This window comes from Erythrolamprus reginae, chromosome 9 (genome assembly GCF_031021105.1).
Source record: "Erythrolamprus reginae isolate rEryReg1 chromosome 9, rEryReg1.hap1, whole genome shotgun sequence".
NCBI classification, from domain to species: Eukaryota; Metazoa; Chordata; class Lepidosauria; order Squamata; family Dipsadidae; genus Erythrolamprus; species Erythrolamprus reginae.
The window spans coordinates 57,967,154-57,982,117 of record NC_091958.1 but is presented as its reverse complement, the minus strand read 5'-3'; the positions used below and the strand labels follow the sequence as shown (position 1 = coordinate 57,982,117).

The window sequence follows — 14,964 nt, the reverse complement described above, 5'->3', positions numbered from 1 at the left end:
TCCCACGCGTGGGCAGAAGCCCCGTCAGGGAATCCCCGCTGGCCCTCTCCCCAGGGCTCCCTGCTTTCCCCCTGTCCACTCCGAAAGAGAGGCGACACACACCAAGAAACGTGGCTGGAAGACCCCAGCGTTTATTAGGAGGGAGGGCGGAAGTACACGGTGTCTCCAAATACGGACTGCGCTTGCCAGCCACTGGGGCGTCCACTGTTCTGGCCGAGGCAGGGAGGGGGCCCCGCGCTGGGCTGGCCGGCTCTTCTCAGGTCGGGGTTCCACGCAGGCAGGCAGAGGGTGGGTGCCGTTGTCATGGGCGTCAGTGCCAGGCCCCGTCGTTCCACAGCACGCGTCCAAGTCGGCTTTTGAGGGACGCGGCTGGCCAGGGGCCTTGCGCTGTTGTTCCGCCATTGCAGAAAAGTTGCTTTCTGGGCGATTGGCAAAACACTGGTGGGCTTTGAGGGGAAGGCCGGAGGGCTTGGAGGGCAATCGCCAAGGATGAGGGGGAGGCTCCGTATAGTATGTGCGTAGACCTTCTTACTTCTTTTTCTGTAGAGTCACCCAGCATACCCACATACGGGAGGGGGCTCGCTGCTCCCTTTTGCCTTTCCGGCCCCACTCCAGGAGCCCTCCAGACACCAAAACATAGTTTTCCAAACTTGCAAAGAACTGATAATTATTTATCAGTTCTTTGCAAGTTTGGACATACGTACGTATGTATGTATGTATGTATGTATGTATGTATGTATATATATATCTCTATATGGGATAAAAAGTAGCCAGGGAAGGAAGGGGCCTCCTCTTCCTTCAGGCAAGAGGCCCCATTCATTCCCGGGGGGGGGGATGTCAGTGGCCAAAGTCCTTCTAAAGCCTCCCCATGGAAGACAGCAGTGCCTTTTAGAAGGCGCCAAAGAATTCAGAAAAAAGCACACCAAGGTGGGAAGTCACTGCTGAGAAGAGGGGACGGCCTAGGGGGGGAGGGGGCCGCGGTGGGGGGGGGCAAAGACCTTCCCTTTGCCGACCCTCACTGGGTCTCCTGGGCCAGCTGCTCCGTGGCTTTTGGGGTCTGATTCAGTTTCAGGTCCTGCGAGTCGAGCTGGTTGTGTGCAAGAGCCCGGTGCCCCTCCACTCCGCGCAAGGCAGCCAGAGGCTATGAGGGAGGGGCCGTGCCTGGGGGTCGGGAGGCGTGTGGGGCCTCCGGTCAGCACCTGCAAGGCCTCTGCCACCTTCCCCACGGCCTCTTTGCTAAGGAACAAGGATTCAATCGGACGGGTATTCACAGGGCTTTATTCTCCTGCCTAGGCCCCCCACCTTCCCTGCCGGCCGTGGTGACACCAGCCGTGGCTCCATGGGCCCCGGGAGGGTGGACAGGCCGTGGCTTCCTGGACAGGTAAGACATAAGCTCATTCGTCAACCGGGGTGCGAGAGGGTCGCGCGGGGGCGGGGCCTCCTAGTGCTTCTTGTAGCGGTTCTTTGGCGTTTCCCCACAGCCGGTGGTGTCGCAGGAGAGGCCGCCGCCGGGCTTCTTGCCCAGGCCGATGCTGCCGAGCAGGTCGGGCAGCTCACGGGTGATGGCCCTCTCGATCTTCTCCAGGAAGCAGCCGCCCATGTAGGAGCACTGCTGCGCGAGCAGCTTGAAGCTGTGGATGGGGTTGACCCCAAAGAAGTCCTTGTAGGCCTCGCGGTTGGGCAGGTCGAACTTGCTGACGTTGGTCTTGGCCAGGATGGACTTGAAGATGTAGAACTTGTCCGGGTCCTCCACAATGTCCCTGAAGACCAGCTCCCCGTCGCTGAAGAAGGTCATCTTCTCCTTGTAGGTCTGCAGGTAGCGGTCGACCAGGAGCGCGTGGATGCGGACCCGGATGGCGTGCTGGCGGATGAAGGCGATCTTGTTCTCCAGCCGGTTCTCAATCACCTGGTTCAGGTCTTCCAGGAGGGAGATCTCCTCCTTGGAGAAGAGGGCGCCGTGGGTCTCCGCCTGGTACTCCAGGGGCCAGAAGGAGCTGACGTACACCCGGGGGGGCTCGGTGACGTTAATGAGGGGGGCCAGGCTCCAGAACAAGGCGCCGTACACGCGCATGAGCTCCTGGGTGGCCAGGCTGTCGGCCTTGTTCAAGATGATCCGGATCTGGGACTCCCGACCCTTCAGCTGGCGGAAGAGCATCTCCAGCTCCAGCCCCACGTCCAGCTTGGTTGGGTCAAACACCACGAAGATGAGATCGGCCCCGGTCAATGAACCATTGGCAGACGTCATTGAACGGGTAGCCTGCAAGAGGAGAGGGAGGGGAGACCGCCTGGTGATCAGGACAGAGCACTTACAAGAGGAAAATAATAATAATGATAATAATAATAATGATAATAGCAGGTGGATTAGCCCAGCTGCAAAGTCTGTCACCTGCTTAAATGTCTGATTATTCTTTTAAGTGAGCCCTGAAAAGCTTTGGACTTTAGGATGCCCGGGGATACCAGGCTGGCCACTGTTTAACCCTTGGAGCCCCAGACTCTTCTGTTTGCTGCCTTCTAAACTAGGCCCAATCCCGGCAGGGCCCTAGAGCCCAGGTAGTGGCCCACTTCCATTTCCAGACGCCCCGAACTGGCTCCCTCTTCCAACTTGTGGGGTTCTGAGCCCCGAAGAGCATCGGCTGCCCGACCCCACTTTGTGCCTTCTCTGTGTCAATAAAGCATCTACTCCACAATCTGAATGTTAACGGTTTTCATCCTTTTTTCCATTCAGTTTCCTTTAAGTGACATAGAATGTGGACACAAACGACTGAGGCAGCATCTGGCAACGGCTGGGAGAGAACCCATGAGCGTATCCGACTGCTTCAGCCTGGCCCCCAGTCAGCTCTAAATCCCTTTTCTGCAAAGGAGAACTTGGGCAGCAGCTACGGTGCCCACCAGAATAAACCATTCATTCATTCATTCATTCATTATTAATTGGATTTGTATGCCGCCCCTCTCCGAAGACCCCCAAGATCCAGAAAGACCCGGAACTCCACCTCGTTCCTGCTGCTTCCGGTTCTCGATGATGCCGGGGGTGTCCACAAAGGTGACCCTCTCCAGGAGCTTGTGGGGGATCTCGATTCCGATCAGCTTCTCCAGAAAGTTCTGCCCAAACTTCTCGAGGGGGGAGAACGAGCGGGCGCTGTCTGCAGCCATGACAATCCCTTCGATGGTCTTGACCTTAGAGCCATGCATTATGACGGTGAACTCGGAGGTGGTGGGCTCGGCCCCTGTCCGTGGAGAAGGGGATGCAAGAGGCAGGTCAGCTACGGCCCCAGACGCTCCTGCAGAGGCCGTGGCTTTGCCAGCAGCCCCCCCCCCCCCCGCTCTTTCCCAACGGCCCAAGTTTGCAAGTCTAGGCTTGTTTTTGTGCGCATTGTGGGTTTTGTCCTTGCAGCTTAAGAGCTGACCACCATTGCATTGCATCCCCATGAACCCAGCATGGCGTGGGGCTGGCGGATCCAGGCTGGGCCTAGGGAGAGAAAGGGAGTGGGGCCTGCTCCCGTTCTCTGTACCCCTGTTGGAGTTTCTGGGTGGCCCAGACATTCTGGCTAGTTAATTCAGTATGCAAAGGGACGGACCTTCTCCATTGAGGACCAGTTCAGGAAAAAGGGGGGGCTGGGGGGGAGGAAAGAATTGGCTCCTAGCCAGAAGCCAGAAAGTTCTGAGCAGGGAAAGGGAGGGAGATAAATGCCGGCACCCATCCTGCCCCTCCACTGGCCGCAAGGCAAAGGTCCTTTTGGCCAGGGCAAAAGCAGGAGGGCTCAGCCAGGGCAACGGGGGGGGGGGGGGGGAGAGACCTGGCCCAAGTGCTTCAACTGACTGGTGGGGGCCCTTCCCTCCCTCCCTCCCTGGGCCAGACACTGGCTACTCTAGGCAGGAGGCCAGCAGGGCCCCAGGCTACCTGTGTAGAGTTGATGGGGGGAGTCGTCCAGCCCCAGGAGGTAGTTAATCATGGTGGACTTGCCAACGCTCCAGGGTCCCAGGAAGAGCACCATCGGCTTGGACGTGATCTCTCCGTCTGTAGAGGGAAGGGGACAAAGGGGCTCGTGAGGCCTGGAAGTCGGCCGGGCCTTGTCTGCGAGAGGGGGGTGTCGCTTCTTCCCCAGCCACCCACCCACCAGGAGTCCTGGCCCTCCCCGGGTGACTCTTCCAGGCAAGGCAAAGGCCCCCGGAGCAGCCCGGAGGGAAGTGAGGCAGGCAGGTGGGGGGGGAGGCCCTCTGCAGGAAGCCTCTGGCGGGCGGGGGCTGCGGGGGCAAGAGCAGCTCCTCTGGACGCTGGAGAGCCCCCGGGAAAGGCAGGCTGCTCCAAGGGGGGGGGGGGGCAGCCTTGCGGGCAGAGCCCCGGAACAAGCCATTCGCACCCGCAGCCAGGAGGGAAAGGGTCGGGGGCACCTCTGGCCCTCCCCAAGGGAAGCCCCCCCCCCTCCAGTGCTGCATCTGCTCTGCTGCGTTCCAGGAAGGAATCGGGGGCGCCTGACCCTCTGTTCCTGCATTATGGCAAAAGCCAGCGCGGTGCTTCCAATCCGTGCTGCAGAGGAGAAGGGGACCAGGAAGGGCGGAGGGCGGGGCAGCCACGTGGCCCTCCAGCCACGGCAATGCCCCCCCCCGGGCCTCCTTCCTCCCAAGCTTCCCGTTACTGCCACCAAAGGCAAGACCAGGGGGGGGGCTCCTTGTCCCTCACTTCCCCGTTTGCCAATGTGAGGCTGGGGGAGGGCAGCCCATGTCCCCTTCCACCACCACTGGCAGGAACGTGGCTGGGCGCTGGAAGGGGGAGCCGGGCGGTGGCCTTTCTAGGGAACCCCTGCCTGGCAGGACGGACTGACAGGGCAGGCGGCTCTACCCACCTGTGGCCGAAGAGCCCAGGGTGCGTCCAGGGTAAGCTGTGGGGCAGGGGAGGAGGGGGGGAGGAGAGAAAAAGGAACGTGAGTAGGGAGGGGCGGGAGGGGGAGAGGGTTAGTTGGGGGCAGAAAAGGATGGAAACAGAGGCTGGCCTTCCAGGGAGGGCCAGAAGCCCAGAAAGGGGGCCAGCTGTCCCCCCCCCCGGAAGCCCTCGGGGTTAGAGGGGTCCATGCTGCAAGAAGCTGTGTCCACCCCTCCTCCTTTGGGACCCCCTTGCAGGACACCTGCAGGCCCCTCGCAACCGTGCCTGGCTTGGGGGGAGGGTCAAGGGCTGCTGTGCCCTGGAGAAGCTGCACCGCTTGGTCCCAGTCTCAGTTCTTGGAGGGGGGGCTAAGGCCGTGGCCAGGCCAAAGGGCACACCCCCCCAGGTCAGTCTGGGGACCCTCCTTGTGGGAGGGAGGGGCAGCCTTTCACAGCCCAAGTGGGCAGGAGGAGAGGCAGGGGGTCGGGGCCTAGCGGAGTGACCCGGAGAAAGCCCACAGGGCAGGTCCCCTGGTGGCAACGTGGAAGCCCCCACCCCCCCCGCCCCACTTTTCCCCAAAGCCCCTCCTGGCTCAGCCTCCTTACGCTGGGCCTGTCCCCTCCCCCCGGAAGCAGCACCCGTGCAGGCAACAGCCAGGCCCCCGGGGCCCCCAGGGCCTCACCCGTAATTTCATGCTGCCGGAGCTCATTGTACTTGTAGGACTGCTCCAGGGGCTTGATGGAGGAATGGTAGATTTTCCTCAGTCGCTGCAGGGCGGCTGCAAGAGAGAATCCAGGCAGAAGAAGAAGGGGGAGTCAGCCCCACCCGCGGCTCTAGGGCTGGTGGGCCCTCTGGCAGCCCCTCCGCCACGCCTGGGCCCCTCCCACTCTGCAGGGCTCTGGAGGGGCTGGGCGGAGCTATAAGGACCCCCCGCCACAGGCAAGACCTTGGGCCTTGGCATCCCTGGCCAGGGAGAAGATGGGCAGGGAAAGGGGCCGGGGGCAAGGCGGCTGGAGGCCAGGGGCCTGTCCACCTGTGTGCGCTATAAACGTTTGCACAGCTCCCTCCCCTACCTGGGTGGGCCCAAGGGTGGTGGGTAGCAAGCTGGCGGTAACATAAATAAGCAAAGAACCACCCTCAGGACAACGGCTGCCACGGACTTCAAAGGGGACATGGTCTCTTGAGCTGTGGCCACACAGTGGTGAGAATGCAGCATTGCGGGCTGATTCTGCCCACCGCCAGGAGTTTAATCCTAGTTGGTTCAAGATTGACTCAGCCTTCCACCCTTCCAGGGTCCGATTGTCGGGGGCAAGTGGCTGACCCTGTGAACCGCTTAGAGAGGAGGCTGCGAAGCCCTTTGGACATAGTGTGGCTGCTCTTGCCATAGCTATCCGCGGCCTTTGGGGCGAGGCCGGCCTCCCCACGGCTACCTGAGTAGTCATCGGCCGGCTTCTCCTCCTTCAGCTTCAGGGTGCTCTCGATGTGGGACCGATCCCGCTGGCCGTTCTCCGCCTCTTCCACTGAAAGAGCAAAGCAGGAGACTCAGACCCCCCGCAGCCAGAGAGAGAGAGAGACCGCCAGGCCCCAAACGGCCCCAGGGAGTAAGAGACCTTTTCAACACCGGGTTCATTCACAGCTGAGCACACAGAGATTTTTCTGGGGGGGGGGGGTGTTCTACTTCTGCAAAAGGTCCAGCAAGGCAGCCAGGTTCCGCCTGTCGTGGCTCAAGCGAGGGGCCAGAAAGGGCTCTGTGGCTTTAGCAGCCAGAAAGGGGGAAAGGGAGGCGGAGGGCAGGCATTTCGGGGGGGGGGGGGCAGTGGCAGGACGGGTCACCCTGGGCCTCCAAGCCCCGGCCAGTGGAGGGGGGAGGTGAGTTGGCCCATCGTTTGCAGTCCGTCCAGGCAGGGGACCCCAACTCTCCCTCCAGGAAGCCTCTTGGCCGATGGCATCCCTCGCCCAGCCTGACCAGGGGTCTCTCCTGGGACAAGGGGGCTTTGCGTCTCCCAGGGCGGCTTCTCCAGCTGCAGACACCAATGGCTGGAGCAGGAAGAAGAGGCCTTCCAAGACCCCCCCACACACACTCAGGGTGGCCAGCGCTGACCCCTCCCTTCCCGGAGCCCCTCCTGGCAGCCTCCAGTTGTAAAACAGTCGACTGACAACGAGTCAGTCGAGGTGACTGGGGCTAAACGTCTTTGTCCATCTGTCTGGGAGGAGTTTGACTTGGTGACACCTGATGAAGTGGACAAGGCCATTGGAGCTGTGAGTTCCGCCACCTGTTTACTGGATCCGTGTCCCTCTTGGCTGGTTTTGGCCAGTCGAGGGGTGACACGGAGCTGGGTCCAGGAGATTGTCAACGCCTCCTTGGGGAGGGGGTCCTTTCCGCCCCTTTATAAGGAGGCACTTGTGTGCCCCCTCCTCAAGAAGCCTTCCCTGGACCCAGCCGTGCTTAATAACTACCGTCCAGTCTCCAACCTTCCCTTCATGGGGAAGGTTGTTGAGAAGGTGGTGGCACTCCAACTCCAGCGGTCCTTGGGAGAAGCCGATTATCTAGGTCCTCAACAGTCTGGATTCAGGCCTGGCTACAGCACGGAAACTGCTTTGGTCGCGTTGATGGATGATCTCTGGCGGGCCCGGGACAGGGCTTGTCCTCTGTCCTGGTGCTCCTTGACCTCTCAGCGGCTTTCGATACCATCGACCATGGTATCCTTCTGCGCCGGCTGGAGGGGTTGGGAGTGGGAGGCACTGTTCTTCAGTGGTTCTCCTCCTACCTCTCCGGTCGGTCGCAGTCGGTGTTAGTGGGAGGTCAGAGGTCGACCTCTAGGTTTCTCCCTTGTGGGGTGCCTCAGGAGTCGGTCCTCTCCCCCCTGCTATTTAATATCTACATGAAACCGCTGGGTGAGATCATCCAAGGGCATGGGGTGAGGTATCATCAATACGCCGATGATACCCAGTTGTACATCTCCACCCCATGTCCAGTCAACGAAGCAGTGGAAGTGATGTGCCGGTGCCTGGAGGCTGTTGGGGCCTGGATGGGTGTCAACAAACTCAAACTCAACCCAGACAAGACAGAGTGGCTGTGGGTTTTGCCTCCCAAGGACAATTCTATCTGTCCGTCCATTACCCTGGGGGGGGAATTATTGACCCCCTCAGAGAGGGTCCGCAACTTGGGCGTCCTCCTCGATCCACAGCTCACATTAGAGAAACACCTTTCAGCTGTGGCGAGGGGGGCGTTTGCCCAGGTTCGCCTGGTGCACCAGTTGCGGCCCTATTTGGACCGGGAGTCATTGCTCACAGTCACTCATGCCCTCATCACCTCGAGGCTCGACTACTGTAATGCTCTCTACATGGGGCTACATTTGAAAAGTGTTCGGAAACTTCAGATCATGCAGAATGCAGCTGCGAGAGCAATTATGGGCGTCTCTAAGTATGCCCATATCACTCCAACACTCCGCAGTCTGCATTGGCTGCCGATCAGTTTCCGGTCACAATTCAAAGTGTTGGTTATGACCTACAAAGCCCTTCATGGCACCGGACCAGAATATCTTCGGGACCGCCTCCTGCCGCACGAATCCCAGCGACCGGTTACGTCCCACAGAGTCGGCCTTCTCTGGGTCCCGTCAACCAAACAATGCCGTCTGGCGGGACCCAGGGGAAGAGCCTTCTCTGTGGGGGCCCCGACTCTCGGGAACCAGCTCCCCCCTGAGATTAGGATTGCCCCCACCCTCCCTGCCTTTCGTAAACTCCTTAAGACCCACCTCTGCCGTCAGGCATGGGGGAACTAAACATCTCCCCCTTGCCCATGTTGTTTTGCCATTGATTGATTGACTGTGTGTCTGTTTTTATATACATTGGGATTGTTTTATGAATTTATTAATTTTAAACTGTAATTAGATTGGTGGGCATTGGATTTGTTATTATGTACTGTTTTTATTATTGTTGTGAGCCGCCCCGAGTTTGCGGAGAGGGGCGGCATATAAATCCAATTAATCTAATCTAATCTAATCTGGCGCTCTGGTTGAGCCAAACCCACCAGGGGACCAAACCGGGCTCTGCTTCCTCTGGCCAAGGGGGGAGAGAAGACCACGGAAGGAACGGCTCAGAGCTCCAAGGGGTGAAGGGGGCTGCGCAGCCTCCGGGAGACAAGGCGCCTCAAACACTCAACGCTTTTCGGCCTCTGAACTGCCAGAGTTTCTTCCGTGGAACTGCTGGCCTGGAGAGCTTTGTGCCAGGTTGCGGCTTGTGATTAAAAACAGCCACCAGTGGAGGGATTCTGGCCCGAGGGCTGCCCCTTCCCTCCCTCCCTCCCTCCCTATGCCGCCCTTCTCCTGAGGCTCAGGGTGGCTTACAACAAGTAATATGCACATGATAGAAATCTATATGAAATTACAACTAAAAACCCCCATAGTTAAGAACCAACGCAACAGATTCGGACACTGGGCATTCATTCATTCATTGGGCGGGGCAAGGTGTTAAGGTTTCAATGGCCCCAGGCCTGCCAGCAAAGATGGATCTTCAAAACTTTACGGAAGGCAGGGAGGGGGGGCAATACTGGGGGAGCTGATTCCAGAGGGCCAGGGGGCCGCCACAGAGAAGGCTCTTCCCCAGGCCCTGCCAGATGACATTGTCTGGCTGACGGGACCCGGAGAAGGCGGACTCTGTGGGCCCTGACCGGCTGCTGAGATATATGGGGCTGAAGACGGTCCCGTAAGTAATCTGGTCCAAGGTCATGAAGGGCTTGACAGGTCATAGCCAATGCTTTGAATTGTGTTCGAAGACCAACCGGTTGCCGGTGCAGCTCGCTGTGCTGTGCATATCTCGCGAAGCCCATGATCGCTAGCACAGCTGCGCTCTGCACTACCTGCAGCCTCCAAACACTCTTCAAGGGTAGCCCCATGGAGTGAGCATTGCAGTAGTCAAACCTCGAGGTGACGAGGGCATGAGTGACTGTGACCATAGTTCCCTCTAAGCTGAGCAGTGAGCAATCGCTCACTTAAAAATCATCATCAACTCAGAGTTTTCCAAACCTGCCCAGAAGCCGAGAGGGAAAGAGTGAGAGGGAAGGAGAGAGAGAGAGGAAGAGAGGAAGAGAGAGAAACAGATAGAAAAAAGAGAGGAAGGAAAAGAGAAAGAAAAAGAATGGGAGTAAGGAAGAGAGAAAGAAAATCAAAATCTAGTTTGAAACTAGCTCAACTATTTAAGTGGCATTTTGATATTGACAGAGTTGCCCTATTATGAGCTCACTGTTATAGACACACAGTACAGTATTTTATTTTGAAATTCTCTGAGGCAAAACAGGGTGGGTTTTTTATTTGTTTGTTTGTTTGTTTATTTATTTATTATTTCTGTGCCGCCCAGTCCCGAAGGGACTGCTGCTCAGACACTATACTTTTCCGCCCCCCCCCCCAAAAAGAGGGAACACTGACTGTGACTAGAGACTCCCTGTCCAGGTAGGGCCGCAACTGGCACAGCAGGCTAACCTGGCCAAACGCCCCTCCTTGCCGCAGCTGAATGATAGTGTTTCAAGGCCAGCTGCGGATCGAGGAGGACGACCAGGTTGCAGACCCTCCCTGAAGGGGTCAAAAGTCCCCCCCAAGTAATGGATGGACAGATGGACGTGTCCTTGGGAGGCAGAACCCACAGCCACTCCGTCTTGTTGGGATTGAGCCTGTTAACACCCATCCCATTCACCCTCTCCAGTTCCAGGATCTCAAGGACTTGGGGACCCGTGTAGTTTAATGAGCCCAGACCGGATCAGGCGCCACGGACTTTGCACCCGGCAGAGGTGAGAAGTCAGAATCAGAGGGGGGCAGATCCCGTTCCAAGGGCATCCCGGCAGACAGCCACCCGGCCTGCTTCAAGGACCCCGAGCGACTCCCTCCAGGCTTTGCCTCCGTCAGCTGGAAGAGCACCAAACCGATGGGAGGAATAGGGATGCCGGAGGGGGGCAGGACAAGGTCAAGGCCCCCCCGCTGCCCCAAGTGCCTCCCTTGGCCCGGGAAGGTTTGGCCAAGAGTCGAGGGCTTCCCTCCCTCCTTTGCTGGGAGAAGGCAGCCGGGAATCGGGCCAGCCGAGAGGGAGGGCGCGTCTCCTCCTGGGCCAAAAGGCCTGGCCTCTGTTGGGGGTGGCCGTGCCAGGCTGGCTGGGTGGCACCTCCCTCCCTTCCTCTCCCCGCAGGGCCTCCTCCTCCTGGACAGAGGGCCCCTTCTGCTGCTGCTCCATGCAGGCCACCTTCTGAGGGCAAGGGAGGTCCTCCCCCGTCCTCCCCCTCCCCTGGGCAGCCCCTCCACCCTGACCATCCCCATCTCTGCCTCCACTCCTGGGCAGACACCACCTCTGGGTTGCTTCCTCTCGGCTGGGGGAGCCTTCTCGTCTGTTGCTGCGCCTTCTGCCCCGTTGCCCCCTGGCCCCCCCAGTCCTTCCGTGGGACGCTGGGTGGTGGCTCCGGCCTGGGCAGCTCCTCCCTTTCCCTCAGCGTCTCCCGGAGCCCCCGCCGGCTCCTTCGCAGCTGCTTCCTCTGCCGGCTCCTCCGGCTCCCCCAGTCCAGGCCCGTTGTCCTGCGGAAGAGCAGCGCTTGGCCTCTCCCGGGGCTCCTCTCTTGGCCGAGGGTGGCCCAGGCGCCCTTCCAAACGCTCGGACCCTTCGGGGGGACCGTTGGTGACGTTCTCGTCCAGCTGTGCCTCAAAAGGGTGGAGGAGATCCTGAGGAGGAGGAGGAGGGACACCTGGGTGTGGCCCTTGGACGTCTTCCTGAGGAGGGGCTTCCGTCTCGGGTGGACTCTCTTCTTCTTCTTCTTCGCCCGGGAGCCCTGCCTGCCCCCCCACGTGCAGCCCTGGCTCTCCGGAGCTCCTCCTGCCTCCTTCGTGGCCGGCCGCCACCCCCCTCCTCGGGGCCCAGGGCCTCTCCGGGCTCAGCCGCGGCCGCTCCACTCTCCGTCCTCAGGGGGGGCCCTCCTGTGCCGTCCACCTCGGGGCCTGTCTGGGTGGAGGGCCCCCCCTGAGGTTTCCCCTCCTGGTGGCCTGAGAACTGGAGGGGGATTCCTGCCCCAGCCACATGTCCATTCAGCAGCCGCGGCTTCTTCACTAGGCTCGGGTCGCCGGGCAACAAGCCCCCCTCCGCAAAGCTGGCCGCCTCTTCTGCGCCCTCCAGGGCAGAAACTTGCAGTTCTAGATAGTTAGAAGACGGTCAGTCAGTTTCAGCCGCGCCTCAATGGCCATCGTGCCTCCGTATGGAAGGCAGAACTGGGTTCAAGGGAGGCTCTTGCCCCTCGTTCCATTCTCCGTCCGGGCCTGGCCGGCAGATTTAGCCCGTCGCTTGCCTGGCCTGGTCCCAGGTGCTGACGACACACGTGTGTGCCAGCGGTGTTGCCAGGGCGGGTCGGAGGGGGTGGCCATCTGCCTTGGATAACACACGCGTTGCCCTTGACACCCCCCCCTGGCCAGCCCCTCTCGGTCCAGCAAGGCAGACGGAGGGTCCCGGGGGGAGGGGGCCTCCCTGAGAGTCTTTTCAGCATAAACACGAGGTGGAGGAGGGCTTTGCCAACAGGAAAGGCGGTTCTGGGACGGACAGGTTGCCCCCCTCCCTCCAGGGTGGCCTCTCCTCTCAAGGGGCGGGGCCTGCTCGAGAACCCCCCCCCCGCAGAAGCCAGGCAAGGAATCTGGGGCAGGAAGAGACTCTGGGCGGAGGAGGAGTCCGGGGGATCTACCAGCGGGGAGGTGGCCAGGGGAGGGCCCTCCATTGCTCCAGGGGAGGGGGATCCCCAAAGGAGGTGGGGCCGACACTGCTGCTGGCTGAAGGGGGGTTGGGTGGTCCCCCAGGAGGGAAGCTCAGGGGCCCCGCCTGTCCCTCGGCCTTTCGCAAAGGAAACTAGGCAGGGGCTTCCTCGGTGATGGCTCCCACAGAGACCGCTCTCCCTGGAGGCCTAGTCTCCCCACCACCCCTGCTCCTCCCACCCCCTGCATGGGGACCCAGAGAGGAAGGAAGGGCAGGGAAAGCCCAGAGGGGCCGCTGGTCCTTCTGTTCAGGAGGGAAAAGACCCCGCTGGCGGCTTTGCTCCCTGGAAGAAAGCGGGACCACCCTTGGGGCTGTGGCTTCAGCGTCTCCCAGTGGGGGCACCCTCTTCTCTCTGGGGCTGGGCAGCCTGCCGAGTAGCTTCCTGCCTGGGCTCCGCTGCCCCTGTGCCAAAAGGCCGGACTGCAGGGGGAGGCTGAGGGCCGGGGTGGGCAGGCAGCCCCTGGGGCCCTTTACAAGAACGGCCAAGCTGATCTGCAGCTGGCCAGGAGGGGGGGCCACACGACGGCAAAGGGGTGGAGCTTCCTCATTGCCATTGCGCTAAAAAATGCCCCCCAGCCCCGGGAGGGCAGTGGGGAAAGCCGCTTTTGGGGAAAGCTCAGAGCCCAAAAACTGCCCCCCCACTCGGCAGCCCACCCCAGCCAGCCTGTCTCAAGGGTGCCCTCTGGTGGCCAGATTGCGAAGAGCTTAACACCATTCCATTACAATTCTGGACTAAGAGAGAGTTGCCCCCCCCCTCCCGAGGAGGCAAAGGGGCCAGTTCCCTGCCCCCCCCCCCCAGAAGCCTTTTCTGGATGGGCGCGCAATGGGAGGGGGAGAGCGAAGGCCGCAGTGCACCGTGGTGGGAAGAGAGAAGCGCTGACCCATCTCCACAGACAGACAGACAGAGACCTCTCGGAGATCCTTTAGGGCAGGGGTAGGGAACGTTGGCTCTTCTGTGACTTGTGGACTTCAACTCCCAGAATTCCTGAGCTAGCATGATTGGCTCAGGAATTCTGGGAGTTGAAGTCCACAAGTCATAGAAGAGCCAACGTTCCCTACCCCTGCTTTAGGGCATCTGTAGCCAAGCAGAAGGGGGGCCTCTACAGAGGAGACCTCGCCTGCCCCCACAGCCGCCTGGTCCGGCACTCCAGCGGGCGCTTCCTGCTTGGCAGCCAGCTAGCTCAAGGGCTGCCCCCCACCCCAGCAGAGGCTGACCAGAGGAAACACTGGGCTGGAGAGACTGCCCAGGAAAGCATGTGCCCCCTCCTCCGCCTGGAGCGCCTGAAGGGAGCCAGGCGGAACAACTTGGCCAGGCCAGGCCGCCTTCCCCAGGAACTCCCCCAGAGGCGCAAGGCTTCCCTCCTGGCCCTCCCCAGGCCGCGGCACTCATCCAGACCCACTTCCAGCCCTCTGAGCCGCCACTCAACGCATTCAGGAATGGCTTTCCAGGTCACAGAATCCCCCCCCCCCGCCCTGCCCCTCTGGGGAAGGGAAGGGCTCCCAGCCCACCCACCCCCGGTTCGCATGGGCCCCATCCAGGGCCAGGGGATTCCTGCTCTGCCTTGCCCCTTCTGGGGTCGCCCACTATGGAAGCTGGGAAAGGGGGCCAAAGGGGAGGGGGAGGGGGCAAAGAGCCCCTCTCCCTTTTGTTCTGGGAAGGATAAAAGATGGCCTTAAAAGGCGACAGCTGGCCCAGAGCGCCCGTGACACTCGGAGGAGGCAGCAGCTGAGCCCAGGGGGGCAAACGGGCAGGCGGGAGGGGCTCCGGAGGCTCCAGTTACAGGTCTGTTTCCATACATAGCTCCAGGAGGCAGCTGGGAGGCAGCGCCCGGCCAGCAGAACCAAATTAACTCAAGGGCACCCAAGGGGACGTTCTGCCCAGGACCCCAGAAGGGGCAGCGGGAAACCCCAGAGGGAGGGGCAGCCCTGGGGCCCTCAAGGCGCAGGGGATCCCGGGGGAGGGGGGAGCAAGCAGGGGGTCCCAGCACAGCACCGGCAGACCCCATGGCCTGGCTGCCCCTCCTCCCCCTGCCCCCCTGGGACCCACGCGGCCCCCTCCCTCCAGGGGCCCCGAGGCTGCCCCCCCCCGTGAGCCCCGGGCCTTGGGAAACGGGGACCCTACCTGCCGCCCCGAGCAGCACAGCCGGTGCCAGGCAGAGGCAGAAGAGCCGGAGGAGCCCCGCCATGCCGCCTGCCAGGAGCCTCTGCCCTTCCGCGGCGCTATTTATACCAGGCAGGCTCGAGAAGCAGGTGGCCGCAGGGCCCACACAGGCCATGGAAGCCCCTCCCTCCTCCCCCTCCCCTCTGCCAGCAGCCCTGGGGAGGGAGGAGGAGGG

General features: G+C 61.1%; 1 protein-coding gene and 1 long non-coding RNA gene across 2 annotated transcripts; one reads left to right on the top strand and one right to left on the bottom strand.

Moving 5' to 3' along the window:
• Positions 1-10: 10 nt before the first annotated feature.
• On the top strand, positions 11-2,687 carry LOC139172424 (uncharacterized). The gene is made up of 2 exons (XR_011559870.1): positions 11-1,381; positions 1,809-2,687. It is a non-coding gene; the product is annotated as an uncharacterized lncRNA (long non-coding RNA).
• On the bottom strand, positions 1,259-14,939 carry SRL (sarcalumenin). The gene is given in 8 exon segments (XM_070761555.1): positions 1,259-2,215; positions 2,217-2,257; positions 2,991-3,224; positions 3,899-4,015; positions 4,842-4,877; positions 5,541-5,636; positions 6,289-6,378; positions 14,751-14,939. Coding segments are annotated over 8 exon segments (1,542 nt in total). The 5' UTR covers positions 14,905-14,939; the 3' UTR covers positions 1,259-1,441.
• Positions 14,940-14,964: the final 25 nt, after the last annotated feature.